This window comes from Chroicocephalus ridibundus, chromosome 9 (genome assembly GCF_963924245.1).
Source record: "Chroicocephalus ridibundus chromosome 9, bChrRid1.1, whole genome shotgun sequence".
Classification (NCBI taxonomy): Eukaryota; Metazoa; Chordata; class Aves; order Charadriiformes; family Laridae; genus Chroicocephalus; species Chroicocephalus ridibundus.
This window is the reverse complement of record NC_086292.1, coordinates 18,077,430-18,101,239: the sequence shown is the minus strand read 5'-3', so window position 1 is coordinate 18,101,239 and position 23,810 is coordinate 18,077,430. Positions and strand designations below refer to the sequence as shown.

Genomic DNA, 23,810 nt, shown 5'->3' with positions numbered 1-23,810 from the left:
GCTTTCCCTGACCAGCTCCTCAATAGATTTGGGTATTCAGTGTCATTTAGCTCTGAGTTTTAGCACTTTCCTCCTTCCTTCATTTTAGATACATGGATGCACTTTTAGGGATGAAATTCACTTTGAATTATACGTAGTGGAAATATTAACAAAATATAGCCTTTAAGTATTGTCAGGATATACATCTCAGGGGTTTTGAGGAAAACATTTTACTGTCTCATCAGAAATTCTGAACAGTAATTTTGGAGTTTCAATGAAAAGAAATAAGAGGAACATAGCATATTTAAAAGAAAAAACAATTGTTTAAAGTTAATTTCATTAAGTGACAAAAAAAAAAGATGTTTGAAAAACATTCAGTTAGACACAGCCATTCAACTACAGAAGCATAAAAAATGATCCACAGTCACAAAAAAGGCATCAACAATATGAATTGCATCCTGCAACAAATCATAAAAAATGCTTGGTTTTGTCAGCATTATATTTTTTCCTATTTAAATATAAATTGTCTAATATAATTTTAAAATTTAATACTTCCCCCCTTTTAAAATCCAAATATGCCGATTCCTAAAGGGACTTTATGTGACACAGGGAAGAGTTTTAACATAGAACATACTAACTTTCTTTGAAGTATCCTCTACTTTGCCTCCGAGAAAGAACAAACCTTTAAAACTTTTGATGTGTAAAAACGGATTGTGCATGTTGATTTTTGTTTGCAATACACGTACAGCTCCAAAGGGGCTGTATTTTTTCCCATGATACAATTTTAGATTCTCCCATCTATCTCAAGAAGAATGATGTTCTTCATGAGTAAGATTATTGCAGTTCATTCTGTGAAATTCCACAGTTATCATACCCTCATGTGAATTTAATAAAGCTTAGCCTTAGCTGCTCTTGAACAGCAGCCAAGCATTTGATTTGTTCTATTTCATTTTATTCATTTATATGCATCTTGCTACCATCTGGAATCATAAAAACAAACAGTTCAAGCAGTTAATGTGTTAAAAAGGGGCAATGAAATAATAAAATATTCTCTGCCAATCCCCCCACCCCAATTACTCTGTTTCTTTCATATCTATTTCAGAACTCATGTTGCCATTTCCTAATTCCAAAAAGACTTTCTGTAAGAGGATTGTCAGGACAGATGTTGGAACCCTTACACAACTGAGCACATGCTGTCTTATCCATGTTCAGTGTTTCAAAGCCAAAATACTGTAACTAATAAATCATGCTTGGCAGCTGAAAGTGAACAGATAATTGCACCATTGTATATCTTGTACACAGAAAACATCAAAAGAATATTTTTCCCTCCAATTACATTTTCCAATTGCTATTGACAGCCTTATTCCGTCATTTCTGTCTGCTTTTAATATCCAACCTTCATAAGAAGTTACCAAAACGGTTTGATTCACTCATTACTTTGTGAGTAAATCAATCGTGACTATGTCCACTTATCAGTGTTTTCATTAGTAGAACAAGATAGAATTCAAATGAAAACTAACAATATATTTATAAAACAAAGACAAATACATAAATTGATGAGCCATACACACGAACAGAAAACAGCATGCTTTTGGGCTCTATCCTGAGAATGCATATGAATAGATATATTTAAAATATTTACATCTATAAGTACATTGAATTAATTTGGATACTTATGCGTATAAGTAGTGGATCCATAAAAACAATTAAGATTCTGATTTCCACTGTAACACCTACATATACTTGAGGATCCAGAAATATTAAACATCTGTAGTGACATAGGAATGTATTCATCTCAGAATTCTGAGAAGATCCCAGAGGATGCGAGGATCCCAGAAACAGGCTAAAGGGAAAAAAGTACTTTCTTGAAAATACTGACATAGCAAAGAACGAAACTCTCCCAAATATGCTTGGTTTTCAGCATTAGTTTAAAATTCATTTGTGTGAATATTCACAGATTCTGTATTAGCAATAATACGGAGCAACACAAAAGAAATAGCGTGATGATGCACCATACTACCGTAAGCATTAAAACAAAAAGAGTGCAAAAGTCACGAAGACTGAAAAAGATGAAGACATGTTTGGTGAAGCATGATGAGACAGCTGAAGACTCTTCAATATGAAGAAGTGAAGAGGAAGATGGAGACACAGACAAAAGTAAGGCTGTGAGCAAGGAAAGAACTATCCTGCAGCTTCCTCATGTGAAGCGGTTCAGTTTTCTCATTCAAAATGAGGCGGTTTTCAACAGAGGAAGGAAGGAATGAAGAAAGGCCACCCGAACACATGAAGGCCTCACTAAGAGCTGAATGGAAATTTTCACCTTGTCCTCTCATGACTTTTTCAACTGGGAAGCCAGGGAACAAGCTTCTTGTTTGACAGTTCACAATACCATCACTCTAAGTACAATCCATATACGCTGTCTGGGATACAATGCACAGCTTTGTCACAGAGACAAAGAGGTATGACTGAAAGAAATTGAATGACTGATCTGCTTTAATGACTTCTGTTCAAAACAGACTTTGCTGGATTTTCTCTAAGGCCCCAGAGAAGGCTTCACTCAAGCACTTCTTGTCAATCTGTAAAGTATATACATGGCCTTTCAATAGAAATCAAACACAACAAGGGAAATTCCAATTAAGACAAAGAAAACTCTTCACCATGGAGGTTGCAAAACAGAAACTAGTGTTTCAGAAAGGTTTTGGACCCTCCACCCTTAGAGATACTCAAAAGTCAACTGAACAAGGTGCAGTGCAAACTGACCTAAATATAGGTAGTCTAGTTGGAGCACCATGATCGGACTAGGTGATCTCCACAGGTCCCTCTGGACCCGAGTTACTCTATGATTACATGATCTGTAATCTTTAAGAACTCTGATATAATAAACAGATGTATATTCTGTGACTCACCAACATATACTAAATGGTTATAATATACCATCAAAGGAGATTTATTCATCTGATATTAATTCCTTTGGTTATTGTCACAGTGCCTTTGTCAAAAGTCAAGTTGACATAATCCCAAGTGCAAGAACTTAGGTATGTCTAAACTGTTAACACAAAAACCCCACCATACTTTCAATATATTAATATAGACAATCCCAAACCCTCTACTAGACACCAGAAAACCAGAATCTCATGGTGTTAGACCATATAAGTATTCTTTTAAACCATGAAAGAAAAAGATAAAATTTGATGAACAGGATATGAAGTAACTTGAGTTAGGAAGTTGGCCAAAGGAATAATAGATAGGTCTTACAATAATACAGGTCTTACAATTAACCTGATGAAGAAAGAGAACTGAATCAGTGAAGATCACTTAACAGGTGTTACTTCACAACTTTGGCCATACAACAGCCAAAGAACGTTACTACTTCCTTAAAATATATTCATTGTGTACTTAGAAGTTATTATCTTTGAAGGAATCCTTAAGCCTAATATTTTCAAAATTAGTAGGTGTGACGATTGCCCCATGTGTAAGTAAACACCAATCTGTTTATCTATGTCTTTTAATTAGTCACAATGTCATTTTACTAGATTGAAATAAACAACTTTGGGCCATTAAAAAATGAGTTTGGCTATGCTACTAAACAGCAAGAAGTATCTTAGACTCCCCCCTTATAAAAAAAATAAGCATTTGAAAAGTACTAGAAAATTATCTTCTTTTTGTGTGTATATCTATATATAGGTTTCTACATCCCCATAATATATAAAATAAGAGTTAAAAAGGTAAATGTTTAGTCTGAAGAATAAAGATCCACATAGAAGCTATTATCTTACTTCAATGCGTCTAACAGGACATACTTCTGAAAAGTATTAGATACCTGTATTTGGAAGAGTAGCTTACTGCTATTTTGGGGGAGGAAAAAAGGGTTTTCTTGTAGGATTTCTGGTAAATTCATTGTTCCCACTCAGTTCTAAAAAATGTTATGGATCAAGCTGACTCAGCATGGACTGTAGAACAGTGAATACAACAATGCTGGTCACTGCTGCTAATAACAATATCAGACATAGCTTTACAAGCGGCAGCAGCTCTTAGTTGCAGCTCTCACTGAGTTCTGAGTTTAATGCAAGTTGGGAAAAAAATTTATTCTACAAATTGTAGTGGTTTTGGCTTCTAACTTTGAAATCAATAGCAATCAAAATCTCAGCAGGCTGTAGAAGTTACTGCCTCCTTTCTGCTAAGCTTGAAAACATCATCCAATGTTTTCCTCCTCTCTAGAAGTTTTGTTTACAAATATGCTTATTCAAAATAGAAAAGCACTTTCCCATATCCAGTTTGATTCATTGGTATGTCTGCTACAGATAGTTTCATATTTACCTCCCAAAAACCAGATGCTTTTGAAAACAGAAGACAGAAGGTAGAAAATGCTTATGCTTTCATAGTATGTGTTTTCCTGAATATTTCCAATTACTCAAATACTCTAAAAGTTCAAAGGAAAGGTGGTTCCAAATTCCATTCACCTGTTTGAAATACTTATGTCTGTGGGTCATTTGCTTATCTGAAACACACATCCACTAGTGTCTGAATAAGACCAGAATTTGTCCCCTGTTGTTTTCCTCAGAGGAAAGAAGGTGAGGAGGGGAGGAGAGTATAAGCCCATCAATGGTTTAGATATGGATCTAGAAAAAGTATTTTTGTGGTGGAAAGTCTATGATTGGAGTCTTTCAGATCCACATTAGTGTCAGTGTGTCTATATGCCTGCAACTTGTTTGCTATTGATGCACACAGCTAAAAGGGAAGTCTTCGTACTGCCTAGACAGTAAGAAGGAGGAAATTCTTTTGAGGAGAGGTCTTAGACTCAAATTTCTGGTGATCGTATCAAGAACAAAGACAACACCACAGCCCAGAAGGGAACAGAGAACATAAGCAGATGGCACTTCATCCATCTGACAGCCGTGGACATCCTCTTGTAGCAGAGAAAGGATGAAAACTATGTTGAGAAAACAGACAAGAATTCAGCTCACAATTCTTAGCTGCAATTCAGTAATAGGAAATCAAACCTTGTATCTTTGACATAATCATTCAATTTTTTATTGCAAGTAAGTTATTTGAGCTTTAATGAACATCTTCCATTAAAAAAAACAAAAACAAACAAAAAAAAACCCAAACAAAAAAGCCCATAGTAAATACAAATGAATAAAGCCTATTTAGAAGATTGCAGAAAGTCAGTGGTAACCCTGAAAAATTCCTGATAACACACTTAATATGTATCTGAAAGAATATAAATAACAGAATTTGATTTACATTTGTCTATTTATGAAATAAGCAGAGGCTGACAACTTGGAGGAAATACAGGAACATCACTATCATGACATTTTCAGTGACAAGACTTACTGAGTCTATGTAATAGAAAAAATAGTATTTTAGAATAGCAGGAGACAGTATTGGAATGAGTAAAAGTGAAATAGTGAAAGAAGTGAAATTCAAAACTGTACTTACCATATTGCACCCCTAACTCCAAGTTATCAAGAGTCACTTTGAAATGTAGTGAGAACCCAGTACACTCTCAGAAGGCAAGGCCGACCTTTCCAGATCTCAAAATAACGTGGTAAAGTCAAAACCTTAGTGCTTGGCTATCTTTCATAGCAAGATATATTGGGTACTGAGATAGGCATGTATCTGCAGTTATATTCTGTGTAATATATACTGCCTATAAAATTTGCTAACTGAATATGTGATAAATGCATATATACACCCTCATGCTTTCTTTATACAAACATGCACAGAAAATACATACATACACACACACAGATACATATATATATATGAGCACTACATATCTCTAACTCTGAACACTGTATAAACACTCACACGTACATGTAAACACTGTTAGAACATGTACAACTCCTGGAATTCCTGCTTAAGTCAGATTTCTCTGAAGAAAATGTAGGCAAAAGAAATGTACTGCGCTAAGGAGTATGAGGTTTTGAAAGAAGCATATTTCTTTAAATTACTAGTAAGCTTTACAGTCCTTAAAGTATAAAAGCTATTTTAACAATTATAGCTCCTAATCACTGTAAAAAATATCAGTATATGTATATGTATAGATTTGACGGTGTGCATGCACTAAGCAGAGACCAGAGGTGTAGTTAAAAACAGTGTTTCTCCAGAAGATATACAAATATAATCTTCAAACAAAATTTATTTTAGAAATAGATAAATAAGACATAAAAGGAACAGTGCTCAGTAATTCAATATGAAAGCAAAAATATATATAAAAAATATTTGTTAAAAAGATTTTACAAATAATACTTAAGACCAGGATATACCATAAATATATGTTTTATGGTTAAATGGGAAATCACTGAAAATGTGTAATAAAAAAACCCTGCAGCATTACAGTTTATGTTAAAAAAAATAATTCTATTTGCATCACAATCCAGCTTTGTTCCTGACAGCACCCTACTGCCCTTCAGCAGTCCTCCACTCAATTAAATTCAGAAGGATTTAAAGATATCCTCCAAAGTCCAATATATTTTCTGATATGATAGGCAGCTTTCATACACACTGCAGATTGTGTGCCATAGCTTTTCCTTGGAGTGACTCACTTGACACCAGGGCATGTTTGAAATCGAGTGGCATTGAGCTTTGGTAGACACAGATCCATATGAAATCCAAGCATTGACAATATGACACGGGATGCAGAACAGCAAATCTGAGAGCCATCTTTGGCTGTTGGCATCGTAGGGTTAAAAGCAGTGGTGTGATTAATTTACTCTGTAAAACTGGCAACAAATACAGAACTATTCTTTTTGCTGAGCCACATGTAGCACTGTAACTAACCAAAACCAAACTACAGGGCTTTATCTATAGATACAGACCTCTCTGCACCAGCGACTAGGGTGGCAATGTGCACCAGATAAAAGGATGAATCCTTTGAGATGATGGCGAGTAATAATAATTACAGTCTAAAGTACACTAAAGTAACTTAGAAAGTATGACTGACATTCCACAGAAAAGACAATGAGTTTTCAATTTCGAAAATCAGCATTTGGTCAACTCAGGTTTTTTTTTTGGTCTTAATTTACTCTGACTTCTATGCAGTCAGAAAATAGCATTTCTGTTGGCAAAAACACATGAGAATTAAGTGTCAAAGCCAACTCTCTTTGACTCAGGATGCTAATACTCATTTTAAAAAAGAAAAACAAAACAAAACAAAAACCTTAAATATAGAATTTTTTGACTGGCCTCCATTTAGCCTTCACATCACTAAAAAGTGTTGAAATTGATCTTCAGCACACATACACGTTTGGTCAGTACACATTACACTTTCATGAACCTATTTAACCATCAGAAAGAAATGAGGTCTCTGAACAAGTCTTATACCAGTCTATGAAAGAATTACTTTTTAAAAAGTGATACTTCGAGGTAAGAAAACAAAAATCGAAACAGAGGAAATGCATGAAACTGAACCACTTAAGAGGCTGCTGGCTTTTCCCTTAGTGCACTTGGAGGGTTATTATATTTGGCTGTGCTGACTCATGAGAGAACTAGAAGAGATTACTGATTTGGACCAATAATCCAACCACCTGAGGTACCTTTTATTTCATACGTGTAACTTTTTAAAAATTTAAAATCATCTTAGATTCTTCTAGAATTATTTATTGACAGACTAGAATGACACGACCACTGAAATAATAGGAAAAAGGTAAAACTTCAGCTAGCTTAAAAGCGAAAGAACTAGGAATCTCATGAAAAATATTTTTCTCAGCAAGCACATAACTGGCATGCTTAAATTAGAAAGGTACTTCTCAAAGGTTCTCTTCATACTCAGTGTAAGAAAGTAGGCACTTCCAGAGGGCAGGCAGTCCTAACATCAAAATTACTTGCTCTCAGTATCTATGCCTTTTCACTACCAGAGAAAAAAAATTAGGGCAATTATATGTCCACTTGAGATGACTAAATTATGTGCTTGAAGTTAGATGACATTAACCTAGTCCAGTATCTCAACTCACTATCCCTTGACTCCAAGAAAAAAAAAAAAATTGAACACAAGCATTCAAATTATTTGGTGCTTTTCTTAATCAAACATTAATATGTATCTCTATGTGACTTTTCTCAACAAGGAAATACAATCTAATTAACATGAGAACAGAAATCCAAAGACTTAAAAAAAAAAAAAGAAAAAAACAGAATCTGAAAGTCTGTGAAATCTTAATGTCTTCCTGACAAACACCTCTACTAGGCCAAAGGGTTATTGCTCTTAACAAATATCTTTGAACGCTTCCCATCACCCACATATAAAGCATTTAAGCAAACAACTGTTACAACAATAGGCAGGACCAATCTTTGTTACGCTAAACACTACTTCTTGAATAAATTCCTTACTACCTTAGGAACTAACTTTCAACCCAAAGCAACTGGCTGAATTGTGGCATTGAGTCAATAAATACCATTACTGTATGTCTAACTGCTGGAAGTGTTGGTTTTTTAGTTTGAAGCATCAATGCTGCAAGGGTATGATAAATAGGAATAGGAAAACTGTCTTACAGATACATAAACTTCTTCGCAAGGAAATGATCTGATTATCAGAAATGAAAAATTTTCTGCAACAGCCATAGCTATGATTATGCAATACAATATGCTAAATTACAATACGTACTTCATTATTAATAGAATTTATTTTACAGATCAAATAGCCAAATACACATTTTTTAAAGAGCCAGATAGCAAATGTGGAGGAAACTATAGGCAACAGTCATGGTAGACATTCTGCAGTCCAAGAACTGAGGCAATGTGAATATTAAGTACAAGCCTATAAATACCTTTACATCAAACATACAGTAATTTTTAAGAATTTCATGTTGTAGTCTAATTCACGAATCATTAATAACTTTTTTTTAAAAGAAAGTTATATATACTGTATACATCCCAGTTAAAAGCAGTGTCTGTATTTTGTTTTATTCTAGCAAACTAATATTACATGTCTTCACATAAGTGCAGAAAACAGGGTTCTTTATACTCCTTTGCTTCCTAACAAATTTTGCATTGCATGTGAAATTCTAGTATTATAGATGATATATATTAAGCATTTCTCCCTACAATGTGAGGCAATATACAAGAACTTGCAACCAACCTGGAAACAAAGCTGTGATAGTCAAATTTTATTTTTGACATGTCCCGTGCTAAATAACAAATCATAATGTAAAAAAATTGGTTTGTTGTTTGGGTTTTTTTTGAAAAGCTAACTATATAGAGAAATAACGTGGGGAAAAAAAAAAAGAGTAGGCGATTTTTTCCCCATGTGCTGGCTAACAGCAAAAAAAGTATGTATGCTATTTCCTATTTTATCACACTGAAAACCAAGCCACTGGATTTATGACTTCTTTCTTTAAATAAAAGTACTTCAGAAGGTTAAATATATGGCACCTGTTACACAGACATTATCTAAATTTCAGCAAGCAAAATGCAAATTAAATTTTATTTTTAGACGTTAAGTGAATACTTTCCAGTTATTTAAGAAGTGATCATTTATTACAAAATGTGGACAAAAAAGCAGGAAGTACTCATTTTTCACTACTACTATTGTGCCTATAAAATGAGAATGCAGTGATGTGATCAAGTCTATTTATGATCCATAGCAGCAATTACATCATTAAAAATATTATGGAATAGATATAAATAACACTTAATTCTTAACATGTATAATGGTGCTATAAGTGACAACAATTCATTTGTTTTTCTTTTAAATGCAGGGAGTATAAAGAACTTTACATTCTCTTTTTAATGTATGAATAAAATTTATTGCTCCCTTTTAATATATTTATAGAAACAAATTCCTAATTGTTTCAACTAAAATAAATAAGGAAAAAGTCTGGGACAAGATGATTACAAGCAAAATAGATTTACCATAATTGCCAACTGTGAAGAAGGATGAGTCACATTACTTTTTTCTTAGCAAAACTACGTTATAGAACACTATAGCACAACGTACTAAAATTTCTTTGTCTTTTCTTTTTAAAAAATTCTTGCCCTTGATACCTTTCAGTAGGGCAGCTTGAACAGTTCATCGTCACTTCCAAACCCCTCTGGAGATCAGACGATAAATTTCTTCGGCAATCAGAGACAGGACAAAGGGCTTTCTCGTGCTGTTTCCTTGTTTTCATGTTTGCTGGCTTAACATCATTGTGTACACGTACGACTTCAGTATATAACATCAGATGCGATGGCGTTCAGAGCTGGCAAACAGAGAAACAGCATGAGAAAAGCCCTTTCCTGCATCATTTTCCCCATATATTGTAAAGTTTGTTTCCAAATTTTTACTATCTCAATCACTACGGTTTGAGAAGTACTGAACTATTGTGGTTCTAAATAACCAACCATTTTCGATGTGTGTGTGTTTTCAGGTTTCTATACACAAGCAAAGATTTGCATACATCTATATACACATATCAAAAATGCTGAAACAGAAGGAGACACAGAAATGGCTTCTATGTATGTTATTCTAGGTTTTGTTTTTTGTTTTGGAGGTTTTTTTTTGCTTTATCAGCTTGAAACCCCAAGTGCTGCTGAAAGGTTATAGCTATCAGAAGATTACCTAGAACATGTTCTACAGGGTTTTAACAGGCTTCATTCAAGAGCATAAAATATTTTGATGTGAAGAGTTCTTTTGCATCTTTAATCTGTATTTATCATCAACAGCGTTAGAGTCCTAAAAACTGACAGAAATTAAGCTATTCAGATCAATTATTTCACAGGAAGAAAGTACTATCAATACTACAGTCACCAAGACACTAGCCACTCACTGGTCAGGAAATTGCTATCAACTCAGATTATTGAGTGCAATACCTTCTGGGAGAACACAGGAAAAGAAAGAAGTGTCAAAATTGAACTGCAGTTAAGTCAGACTTCATTGTTGACAATGGTTTATAGCTATAGGTCATTTAAAAAAACCAAAGTTGGATCATGAGGAGAAAAGAGTAAACTTCTCAGTTATCCCACTGAAAAATGAAGGTGAAATGCACTTAATGTTTAGGAAAATTTATGCTGCTGCTATCCTATGGCAAACTGCTATTGGAGAGAGAGTTGCCTACGACTCTAGCTTGCATAAAACCCACCCAATTATTACTGCTGGAACTTCATTTACCAACTTCAGTATAAACTCAGTCAATAAGTTCTTAGTGGAAAAAAAGCCTTTGTTTTCTCTGAATTAGTTTTACTTAAGTGTCATATTCAAAATCTTTCATTTTTTACCTCGCTCAAAACATTCTTTTTTTATTTTCTTCCCATTTGTGCTCTGTTTTTACCTTCTACTATGAGGCAAGGGGGGTACTTTCCACATATCTTCCCCCATGCTCATCCACTGAAAAATATATATTAAAAGAACAATTCTGAAGAAGTTTTTCTTCAGTGTTCCACAGATGAAAATCATTTTCTTGACCAGCTTTGTTTCAGTAGTACTGCACGTATAACTAACTGCTCACTAACTTCTGAGTTGCAGACTTTAACTTATCCTTCAGTTACAAATCTTTTCTCCAGATGTGAATTTCAGGTTTTTTTCTGAAATGTATATACATGGCAGCATATCAGAACTACCAGCAAAAGCACAAGATAAAATTAAGAGAAAATAACAAGAATATTTAGAATCATAGCAATCAATTTTGAAATGGCTTTTAGGAAGGGCTTATACCAACAGCTATTTAGCTGATATTTAGAAGAAAATGTTCTTTTGAGTGCAGTTTACTCTGTATCTGTCAATGCAAAGTACCAGTGTTCTCTCTATACTATTTTACGTACCAGAAGCATCAGCACTGCCTACTGATGATTACAGTATACTAAACTCACTAGTCTCACTTTTATTAAACAAAACAATAAATCCTGCAGCTAGAAATTTACCTAACAGGTGAGTTTTCAGAGCTAGAAGTCTCAGGAACAGTGCACTATTCTTTCAGTTCACATGCTAAGCACACACTCTTCACATAGTGAGTGGGAAGCTGCAACGACATTTCACCACATTTAAAATCAGAATAAAAAAACATCAGAAAATATATCATAATTGTAAGCAGGTCAAAGCAGCTGCTAATGAGACAGGAGGGCCCCCAAAAGGCTAGGCATTTTAAATGAGATCTACTTCCCATTCAGATTTCTGTAAGGAATATAATGTCTATCTCCAGTCAGTTTCTAACAAACAAGTTCAGCAAACATCACTGTGTCATCTGAAATTTCTATTCCTAAGTATGGATATGTTCACAGATGATAGAATCCTGGCAACTAGAATCAACTAATGAAGATTTGCATTAGTAAATATGAGACAAATCAATCTGCACGCCTGTTCACTCCCTTAACAACTTCCTAAAGATGGTATAGTGTGCTGGCAGTGGAACTAAATTAACATATACACTGGAGTCCACTGTGAAGCAGGAAGAACCACCAAAAGAACACGTAATCATAGATTCAGGGCATGACTGCACCTTCCAGCTCTATCAGTGGAAGAGGTGGACTGAAACTAAACCAAGTCCTCCAGTGCTGCTTTCATGAACACTCATGTTTCTTCACTAACTCAAAGTCAGATAACACTTGTTCTTAAGTTTAAGCTTAAAATGACAGTACTAAATGTCACAGGACCCTTTCTGATCAACCAGGTGTTTATTTTCAAAGATTTCTACTGTTCTTGTACACTTATACTGTACATTACACACTTATACTAAACACTATATACTTACAAATTACACTATTTTCAAATTAAAAGAATGTCTGAAATAGCATTAATTAAAAGAAAGGGACAAGAAGAAGGATGAGGCACGGGCAGTTCTAACGAACTTTTGTGGAGGTAGCTTCTTTGAGCCAAGCTACCAGAGATTACATTGTACTCTGTAATTATTCATGCCCTGAATAGACAAGTTGATACCTAGACAGGAATTCGAATTGGCTGAATGTTGTTTAAAGTACTTGAGCAAAGATTTCAGATTTTTAAATTGTGTTACGTACTACATGAAAACTACATTGGAATAAACTCTCCTTTCTTTTCATCATTCCAATGCAAATGCAAAAAGAATTAGAAGATTTGTGTCAGTATGGAATACTTCACATAGTCTGCTCTCACTAAAATAAATGCCAAAAGCAATTGAGCTTTTACAAAGCTTGCAGACAGATAAACTTTAAAGATGCTGTATGATTTTCTACCGAAGAAACGCATCTTTCTATGAGGCTCAAGACTTCCAAAACAATGAAAATCTGACTGAAAGTGAGTTTGATTTTATGAGCCTCCAAATACCCTAGTTTGAAAAACCTTGTTATGAATAAGAAGCCCTTTCACTATTTATCATTTGGTAAAACTTCTTTAAAAGAATTCTCTCTACTACATCCCCAAAGGAAGCATGCTATTCTGAATGTCTACTGTCACTAGTATTTATTAATTCCTACAGTATAACTTCAAAATAATATTAATATCTCCCTTCTTTGCCGCCCTTTCTCACATACAAGCACAACAGAAGCTTGATCTCTCTTACGGGAGATTACACTGGGACCATACTTTTCCCTCTTCAACTTCCTGTAGTTGATGGTTCTACGTGTCCTCAGCTGCTTCAGGAGTCTCTGATTCCTTCTCCATAAAAATTTCAGCTGTTCCATTGCTTGCTTTATTTGCCCACATGACCACTAAAGACATAACTTGTTTTTTCAGTAGAAAAACCTTTCAATCTTCTCTTGCATGCTTTTTGAGTACAACTGTTATAATGACTTTCTGTCATTTTATAGATCACTTAGACAAATTTAGCAGTAAAGCAAAGACATAATTTCCTTTCTTTAAAAACCTGAATCAATACCATTCAGACATACACAAAATTTAGAGCTTCAAAGGAAAACATATATTTTTAGCTTTAACTCAATATTATTTCAAATATCTTAATAGAAAGTCTTGCATGGACAAAACTAAGAACAGTTGAGATGTGTGGCCTATTAATATCAGGACCTATTAGAAACTGAAGAGATATCTTCACAGTGAATGTAGTCTTCTTTAATCTCCTTCAGAAAGCTTTTAGCTTGTAGAAGGGATGTGTTACAGTAATTGTTAGTGATAAAGTAAAATATTTTTTCTCATATTAGCCATTATTTTCATTTTTCAAACAAGCACCCTTTTTAACTGAATTTAGTATCCTTCAATTCTCCAGGATGTGCTACAATTTTCTGAAAATTCAGAGAGGGCACAACACAAATGCATCATTAATGACAAACAATCTGTTAGTCTCCAAGGCTGGAGGATGGCAGGAGAACACGACATGTGAAGCACTGAGGCAGAAGCTTGGTTTTGGTTGTTTCATTTCTTCACTGTCTAACAGTGACAACTCTAAGTTAGTCTGTCCTGAGCCACGTTCTATAGCCCCACAGGAGATAAAACTACACAGACTACAATAAACAAAACCAGTTTAGGATTAAGACTGACTTTTTAAAGATCTGTTGAGATTTAAGAATACTTTGCTTGGCTTTACTTACAGTGAAATACAATTCTGCCTTTATGATCACGGTTCACCACAAAGGATTTAACTCTAGTGGTCTTTCTTGCCCCGTTTATGTAAATAAATGCATTTATGAAATTACTTTATTTAAGTAATAAAAATGTGAATTCGCATGTTTAAAGGTAAATGTTGTTTTCAAATTACTGTAAAAGGCCATTGATAGTGAGTAGTTAAATTTTCTCCAACAATGTGATCACTTTCATACAAAAAAAACAAACCTAAATGAAGGACACTGTAGATTTAACAAAATCAATACAAACAGTAACATTAATTTTTTTGATATATTCAGCACATCACACTAATATAATTCCAGGTACAGCTATATGAAGATAAGCCAATATCAGGTAATGAGTGTTAAAAAAAAACCAGTTCTATTCTGCTCTTCCAGATAGGAAGCCCCTGTCATTGACCTTTAAGGTACAGATAAAAGAAAATGCTCTTTTCCCCAACCAACTTCTGCAGAAGAGAATTGCTTTCCATTCTACTTTAAAAGGCCCTTCTATGGAAGAACCACATTAGTATAAACCTGAAGAGTCAGGAGCTTGCTTTCTTTGTTAGCAGCATTACTGCATGACAAAGTGTATTTGGGCAGACAATGGAAGAATCTTTTTGGATCAGAGGAACTATACCAGAACTCAAATGAAAAATCACTTAGATCAGGCCTACAGAAATGCTGAAAATGACACCACCCTCCTCAGAGTTACGAGAGTTCAAACAGAGAAACAAATTAGCAAGCAGCTTTTCTAATGTGTGATATAAATTAACACATTCAAATATCTTTAATAGAAAATACTCAAATCTCAAAAAGCTATACATTTTTCACTGCTGTCATGTCTTAAAAATAAGAAAAAAATTTTCCCCCTTCAATTTTTCTCTTAATGTGTCTCAGAAAATGTTGAAAGTTTTATAAAGCGTAATGATATGGACTATTGCACAGATTTGTGTGGGTAAGGGAAATAAAGCAGAATAAAATAAACAACCCATCCTGCAATTTTCAAAAATAAGATGACTACTTTCAATGAGAAGCTTGTTTTAGGTAAATTTTGTTATCACTATAATGGTAATAAAACAAAGCCCAGAGAAAAAAAATTCAAAACCTCAGCTGGAGCAAAGAGTCTAACAGTCTTAGTCATGCTGAGGTTTGCTCCCAAGCAACAGTATTAAAACATATTATCAAGAATACAATAAACTCTCCTGAAATATTTGTTTCTTTAATGACTAATTCCTTGACCAATTAAAGCTTAACTAGAAAACTACTTTCATTGAAAACTTTGTGATATTTCTGAAGAAAGAGAAGTAAACAGACAAACAGCAAAGCTTTATTATCAGTGAAACTTTCCAGAATACGGATAGACATTAGATTCAATTTCCAGTGACTTAAAGCCTTTCTGTAGGGGCTTGACTAATAAAAGGGACTTTGGTTCTTCGTTTTAAGCTCACGATTCTTTAGACATTTCTGTTGCTGTACTGAATTTCTGAGAAGCTAATATCTGGTTTATCAGGTACAGCAGTGACTAAGTGAGAGCAATTAATACCGATGCTTCTAGTTTTCCCTTGACTTTGCCTCTTGTCTGTGCCATTCCACCAGATTTAAGTAGTCCAGTATGCTTCTAGTCTGAAAATGGCACTGAAACTCTAAAGAGGAAAATCCTTGCCTGCTTTTGAGAGACCTTGAAGTGAAGCTATGTCCAAATGAAGGCTGCAATTCCAGACTCCATTAATATTAAGAACCACTTATCAGATCCTGTAAAGCTTTATTGCTTTCCACCTGGCCTAGATTACTTCAATTCTTGAGCATACAATACCACAGAGGACAGTACCATAACCCCTCTCTGCCTTACAGAGCTGCACTAGGTACTGCAGTAATGCAGGAAGTGCCATACTGCCATCTGCAGTCAGGAATACCCACCAATGTAATAATTCAATTTCCTTAGAGCCAACAGTCATGTTATTTTAATTTTCTCCCTTAACACTGATGAATCTCGTATTGTTTACTTTTCAATGCCTTGATCAAACATGACCTTTCAAACTTCTAATCCTTGCATTAAGTTATTTTGCAGTGCTTAGAGCTAGAGTTATCGGAATGGCAAAGTAAGAAAGGAAGGAGAAAGAGAGCACCTTAAAACTTCCATTACCTGTCTGGTGTGTATGGAGCCTGGGGTCTTGAAGCCTCCTTGACAGCTGCATTCAGAAACACTGTAAGGGTCCGAGCTGCTTGATGAGCACTTGGAAAGTGAGTCACAGCCCACCACAAAGGTGTTATCTAGAGGCAGTTCCTGAATGACATGGTGCTTCTTGGGGGGTACAGGAGTCTCAGGTTTAATTTGAAAGGTAGGCTGCGGAGAAGCAGACTTGTAGTGCTTTGCTAAATCTGGGCTATCAGGCTTAAATGTGGTTGGTGTAGTGGCCCAGTTATATTTTCCCATAGTCTGTTCTTCTAGTTCTACAGGAATGTCTAAAGTGCCATTTATGTGCTCGTGGCCAGGATCATCAGGTTTAGATTCTTCAATAGTCACAAAGTTGAGGAGGAGACTTTTTGGAGAGCGCTTCTTCTTCTTCTTCTTCTTCTTTATCTGCCTGTTCTCTTGGTTTGGGGAAACCCATTCACCACTCTGCTTGTTTTTTTGGACAACCTTGTGCCTAGGCGTCTGGCGGCATCGTACTAAAGCAGTTACAAAAATTACCAGAATAACCGTCATAGTGCCTGCAATAATGGCAATGATGATCTTGACATAATCATTGGTTTGTGGGGTTATCTCACCATCCCCAATATTCTGGCCAATTGGAGTTTCCATGTTCCTGCGCACTAGCTCTTGTATGTAGGAACTGTTGGTAACTGTCTCATTCACAAACAAATGCACAAGAGCTATAGTATAAAGAGACTCCGGCTGTCCTAGGTCATTGACTTTTATCACCAGTCTGTGCAAGCCATGATCTGATGTAATTACCTTCTCTTTCAAAGTAATATTGCCTGTTAATTGGTCAATTGTAAACAAGCCCCTTGAGTTCCCACCTATGATGCTATAGCGGAGCTCTGCATTCATTCCTGTGTCATTATCAACTGCAAAGACTCTAGTAACTACAGACCCTGGAGTGGCTGATGTTGGAACCAACTCATACGAATAATTAGATGAAGGAATAACAAAAACAGGCCTGTTGTCATTTACATCAACAACATTGATGGTCACTTTGGCAGTTGAGGAACGCTGCAGTCTTCCTCCATCCACAGCTTTCACCTGGAAAGTATACGACCCCTGCTGTTCCCTATCAAAGGTAATATTAGGTCTTATTACACCAGTAAGTGGATCTATAATGAAATTATCTCTACCATTTAATATAGAGAGAGTGACTGCAGCATTCTCTCCGGAGTCAGCATCTGTAACTGTGATAAGCCCCACTGTGCCATACATGGGTAAGTTTTCTGGCACATAGAAATTATATTCATTATGTGTGAAAGCTGGGCTGTTATCATTCTGGTCCAGGACAGACACTGTCACAGTAGCGTTGGTCTGCAAGGGTGGCATCCCGTTATCCTTAGCCAGCACAGTGAAGGAGTACCTGTCTTGCTTTTCTCTGTCCAGCTTTCTCACTGCTGTGAGAATGCCTGTACGGCGGTCAAGGTTGAAAATAGGGGGCGCATCAGAACCCAGGATATAGCTGATCTCAGCATTGCGCCCACTGTCAGCATCCGTAGCACTTATCTTCGTTAGCTGAGTACCAGGAGCATTGTTTTCAGGGATGGAAAGACCTATGATAGGCTGTGTAAAAACTGGGGAATTGTCATTTTCATCTTTAATTTTGATCAGGAGCATGGCAGACTGGTTTAAGGGAGGCTTCCCTGAATCTGAAGCCACTATTTTAATGGCATATTCCCTTGTGGCTTCATAATCCAGAAATGTGGCTGTCTCCAGGAGAAACTGATTATCAAACACTGGTTTTAGCCTAAAAGGGACATCATGATCTGTAAAACAAGTAACTTTTCCGTTCAGATCAGCATCCTTGTCCATTACTGTTATCAACGCAATTTTCGTATTAAGGGGAGCCTTCTCAGACAAAAGTACTGTCCCATTCACTGGATTGATGATGTATCTTGTGTCTATTGATGGGACATTGTCATTAATATCTGTGACATTAACAGTCACTGTTGCTCTTGATGGAGTTGAACTGCCATCACTTGCCAAAACAGTTAGTTTGTGTACAGGAGATTCCTCCCTGTCTAGTCGTTCTCTTATAGTGATGAGGCCAGTGGTGTTATCAATGGCAAAGAGCCTTTTGGCCAAACTGGAAATCTGATTGCTGAAATAGAAATGGATTTGTGCATTTGAGCCCAGGTCTGCATCAGTGGCATGGAGCTGAGACACAGAAGTGCCCACTGGAGCATTTTCTGGAACACTAACTTCAATGTCATTCTCTTTGAAGACTGGGCGATTATCATTCACGTCAGTCACCGTGACTTGCAGGATGGCAGTGCTAGATCTTGGAGGGCTTCCACCATCTTCAACTTTAATTTTCATCACATAGGTATCCTTCTGTTCCCTATCCAGGATCTGTTGGACAATCAGTTGAGGCCACTTATCTCCCTCAGGTGTCTCAATTATATCAAGACCAAATACATTTTGACCCTACAAGACACAGAAAGAACATACTTTAGCATGACAGTATATTTAAATACAGAAACACCTCATTGATGTTCTGAAATTGTCATGGAATATATACTTTTATATATACTGTATACAGGAATACACATTTAACTTTATTTTGCAATATCTAATTTTGCTTTAAGCTCTAAGTCCTTAAGAAGGCTTCAGAGCAAACATGAAGAAATGGATACTTTCGAAAAACAGGGGAGTGGGTTTGGAGGGTGTGGTGGTGTGTTTTGTTTTCTTTTTTTAACTGGCTTCTCTACTTCTACAGAAAAGTTATTAAATTCCTAGACAGATGTAATTTGGTTTCTCTACTGTACAAGTGAGCATAGAGAAGAGGAATGAAGCCAAAGTTCAACCGCGTCCAAAGGCAAAACAGTATGCATACACTGGAGGATCTAAGCCAATATTCAATTTCAAGGAAAACAAGAAAGATAAAGGGACTGTTTCTCTGTTCATGGAGCAAATCCAGACACGATCTGAAAGCATTAGCATAAAAAACCAACACCACCATTGAAAAGAGGCTTACTACAGACAAAACTAAGTCATAACAGTTTATTAGAAATATATTTTAAAACTCATTAAAGCTATCCCGTTCATCATCATTATATATTTTATATTTCTAGTGAAAAGTACAATCCCAGTGAGAAAAGATCTATTTTCATTTCAAAAAAATATCACAGAACTATGAGATCAATTTGAAAATAATTTTTTTCATCGGGTTTGTTGAATACCTAACACACCTGGAATTGCAAAGAAATGCTACATGTTGTACAAACATAGCTTCTTTTAAAACACTCGCGTTGACAAAGTAGTCTGGTAAAATAAAAATTGGCATCTAGAACCGAATTCCCTCTTCTGCTGTCTCTTCAAACAAGCAGGGATTAAGAATGTCACCATTATCCCCTCTTCTCCCATGTCTCACCCTTCAGAGGAAGGAAAGAAGTAAAGGCAGTTCTCCAGCCATATCTTCCATAAGGACAGAGCTAGAATGCAGATCACTAAAGCTGAATGTACAGAATGACCACAAAAAGAAGGCATCGATAAGGATGCTGACTAATCAGGATTTTCTTTTTATGTGTCATACTTGTAATAATGAACAACCGCTCCCAGCCTGGTTCTTTCTGTTTATTGTGCTTGTCTCTCACCTTTACTCATGCAATTGTATGTGTGCTCTAAACTGATTTGAGACACTTCAGACCAAAGGGAAAGAAAGCATTCCCAGTGTGCAAGGCTCCTTATTTCTCATTATTTGTAAAAGATTTGTACTCACTGTATCTTGCTACCCACCATTAACTGAATGCATTTATATGTCTAATTGTGTGTAAGGCTGTACTCTTTCACTGACTTGCTTACTCAAAGCCAGAGTTTGACCTTATAATCATTTATTTTGTGAAAACAAATTATTCATCCACATTTCAAAAATTACTGTGCCACTTGCACAGTACTTTTGACAACATTAAGTTGCAACTAGGGACAGTCTAAAGTGAAGTGGAACACATTTTGAAATGATAAAACAAATACAGCTTTGGCTTCTTTAGCTGAATGCATATGAAGATATAAGTCTTGCAAATCATTTCTAAATGAAGATATACATTTTGAATCCATTAGGTTAAATTTTAGAATGGCAATTCTATGTTGATCTCTTCATGAAGGTGGAGTGTGAGTTTCCTCTCTGTCTTCAATCTGGCTAGCTGTTATTTGCAATAAATTTGATAATTACTGAGAAACAATGAATTATATATTCTACGCTTTAACATAGATTTCCAGAAAAAAAAAGTAACAGAAGCTAGGAGAAAAAAAAACCAAACCCGTCAGCTATCTTTTACTTCTTTATTTGTACACAAGTTGACAGATGGGCACTGATTATTCTGTCATTAGATCCCACAACTACAACAAACACTCCATATAGACTTTGAGTACATGCAGCTATACATATGCATACCCATTTCTGCTTTTCTTTCACTATCAAGTATGAGAAAGATATTTTTCATTATAGCATGTAAGTTTGATATAAAATCTAGAGCTTCTGTTCCCCCATCACTATCAGTTAAATTACTGGAGTAACAGAAAAGAATGCAATGTACTCCTCCAAGTTAATTACTAACACTTGAGTAATTTTCTGTGGAAAAATACTATCTTTTAAAATACATCTTTTTAAACCACAAAAAAAAAATTAACACAAAATTGTACTTCCTCCTCATTCAAGGAAGACCGTATTTCACATTGTTTAAGGTATAAGGTTAGGTGTGTCATTATGCTGCATTTTAACAAATGCGTTTGCTAAGAACAGACAGTTCTCCCATCCTAAACACTCTAAAAAATGATTAAACATTCAAGAAACATATTTTTAAGATTATAAATATCTAATTCTCTCCCTTATGAGGAAAGACATTGAGAGTTAAAAATCCTGAGAGAAACATGAAGAAAACCCTTCAGGATTGAAGTCTTGATGTGAAAGTAAATGGCTCTATCATCATTAAAACCTCAGTGAAGTGAAAATTTCCATTAGGGTCAGACTGTTATTTGGACTGAACCATACCTTCAGTCACCACATTATATCAGTGATCTGAAGGTTTCGTTCGCACTAGGAAGGGTATGAGTCCATTGGAAAAGCGTAATAGATAATTAATATTTATATAGTACCTTTCACCATTAAAATGACTGTGTGGTAAAAATAATCTGCTACGTTATCATCTCCACCACTAGAGAAGGATGCGAGTGAGAAATAAAAAAGGTTGACTTTTTTAATCTAAAAAGACAGTTTAAACAATTAAAACTATTTGAGGCAAAACAAGGTTATCCCCATCTCAGAGCCAGGATTAGCCTTAAGAGGCTCTGGCCCTGATCACAAGATTCTTTATCAGGGCAATATGTGACTGTTACCTTATTCAATTTTCATAGCATCCTTTTCAGTGGATTCATGCACACAGTAGTTTCTGAAACAATGAAACTGGTATTCTTGTTGAACACTCCCTACCATATATTTACCTGATCATTTGTAATGGATCCAAATGTCCTTTTCGGAGCTGTTTTGGGCTGTCATGTAAATAAAAAATTAGAGAGTTTTTTAAAAATTTTAACATTGAGGTATACCAATAAATACATAATCAATGACACATAGACACTTAATGTGTTAAGCTAGAAGAGCTTCTAGTATTATGGACAGGACTGCATTTAACAAAGTGCACCTAAAGTCTACACATCACTTGTCTCTAGACATACATATTACAGTACCACCGTATCTCACCACAATGTCTTGTTAAATTCATAGGGTACTGTCTACCTGAACATTGTAATGAATGTTCTTTCAAGCCACAAATTGTAATGTGGGCTTCACTGTCAAGAGGAATGGGAAAAGGGAACAGCTTCTGGTTAATACTTATAACAGTGGTACAGTCTGTTGTGTTCAAAACATCTTATGAACTTATATTTATAGACCAGTAAGTTGATACAATGTAGTAATTTCCCAAAGTAATAGGGAAAAGAAAGAACATTGTGCTAAATAACCATATAAAAACTACTGTTTGTGATACAAATTACTCTGAAATCAAGACAGTCTATTAGTGATTATTTCTTAAAACATTAAAAATTATATAATTGTATAGAATAACTATACATTGTTAACTGAAAAACAAAAGATCAACACTGTCCTCAATCTTAATTCAAAAAGAGTATTTTGAACCTTTAGAGAAAGACACATGAGCAAAAGACAGCTCATTGGTTTTTGTCTACAACTTTGCCCTATACTTGTTATCAACACTTATCTTCCTGCACTGTAAACGACAAACACATTTATAGGATATATGTCTTTAGTTCAACTGAATCTTAGAAGTAAAGGGCTAGATAACGTGCATATAATAAAATTTTACTAATGTTCTACAATAACTCGTTTCAATGAATATTGCAACAAACTATAAGTGCATACTTATTTATTACATGTCAATAATTCTCTTAAAATCAGGTATTTTTATTATTTCTGAAAATCTTACTCTGCCTGAAATCTAAAATAAGCACATTTAGAGTGACTGAATTCCAGCAGGCTAAATACAGCAACAGAGGGAAAAGAAAAAAATGTTTAAGAGGGAAAAGAAAACAAAAAGAGGAAGAAAATAAATCAGCTTCCCATTAGAAAGTGATTCATTAATTCATTAAATAAATTAATTAATAACAAAGCTGTTGGCTAACGTTAAATCTTCTGTCCAAAGGACCCTAAAATCTTTTCAGAAAGTCCACAGAATAATGCATGTTTGCCAACTGCTAGTTATTTCATTTATAGCAACACAGAAAAGCCTTTGCAGGTCTGCAAAACTACAACATAGGTCCTAGCCACTGTTTCCTTGTCTGTTTTTGTCAAGACATATGGAACTGATTTATAACTGTAGTGTTATGTTAGGAAAGAAAAAAAAAGTATAGTAGCACAATTTCAATTCCTAATGCAAAAAAATGAACAACAGTTATACAGTGGACAGCTTTTTTAATAAAAGCTGAAAATTAAACTTGCGTTTTTCTTTCAAAGGTGATACTTCTGATGTGAAAATGAATTCCCAAAGCCAAGCTAAAGCCTTAAACACAAAATATGCTACATGATAGGCAATAATGGATGCAAGTTCCTACAATAGGTGCATATTAGTACATTCAGATCTATAATACCGTAAGTGTTGTGGATCTAATAAACGTCCCTTGTCTGCTATTAATTACACAGTGTGCATTCCACATATTCATGCATTCTAGA

General features: G+C 35.2%; 1 protein-coding gene across 3 annotated transcripts in view; it reads right to left on the bottom strand.

Annotated features, from left to right (window-relative positions):
- The window catches only part of PCDH11X (protocadherin 11 X-linked), a 514,220-nt gene that overhangs the window by 412,538 nt on the left and 77,872 nt on the right, over window positions 1-23,810 (bottom strand). The window contains exons 3-5 of one of the 3 annotated variants that reach the window (XM_063346008.1): window positions 22,067-22,114; window positions 16,568-19,054; window positions 6,244-10,157 (exon numbers count right to left, since the gene is read on the bottom strand). In XM_063346008.1, the coding sequence (XP_063202078.1) occupies window positions 10,152-10,157; window positions 16,568-19,054; window positions 22,067-22,114 (2,541 nt within the window). In that variant the 3' untranslated portion in view covers window positions 6,244-10,151. Of the gene's footprint in view, window positions 1-6,243; window positions 10,158-16,567; window positions 19,055-22,066; window positions 22,115-23,810 lie in introns of those variants that run through there. The other 2 variants (XM_063346006.1, XM_063346007.1) reach the window with 2 other exon arrangements.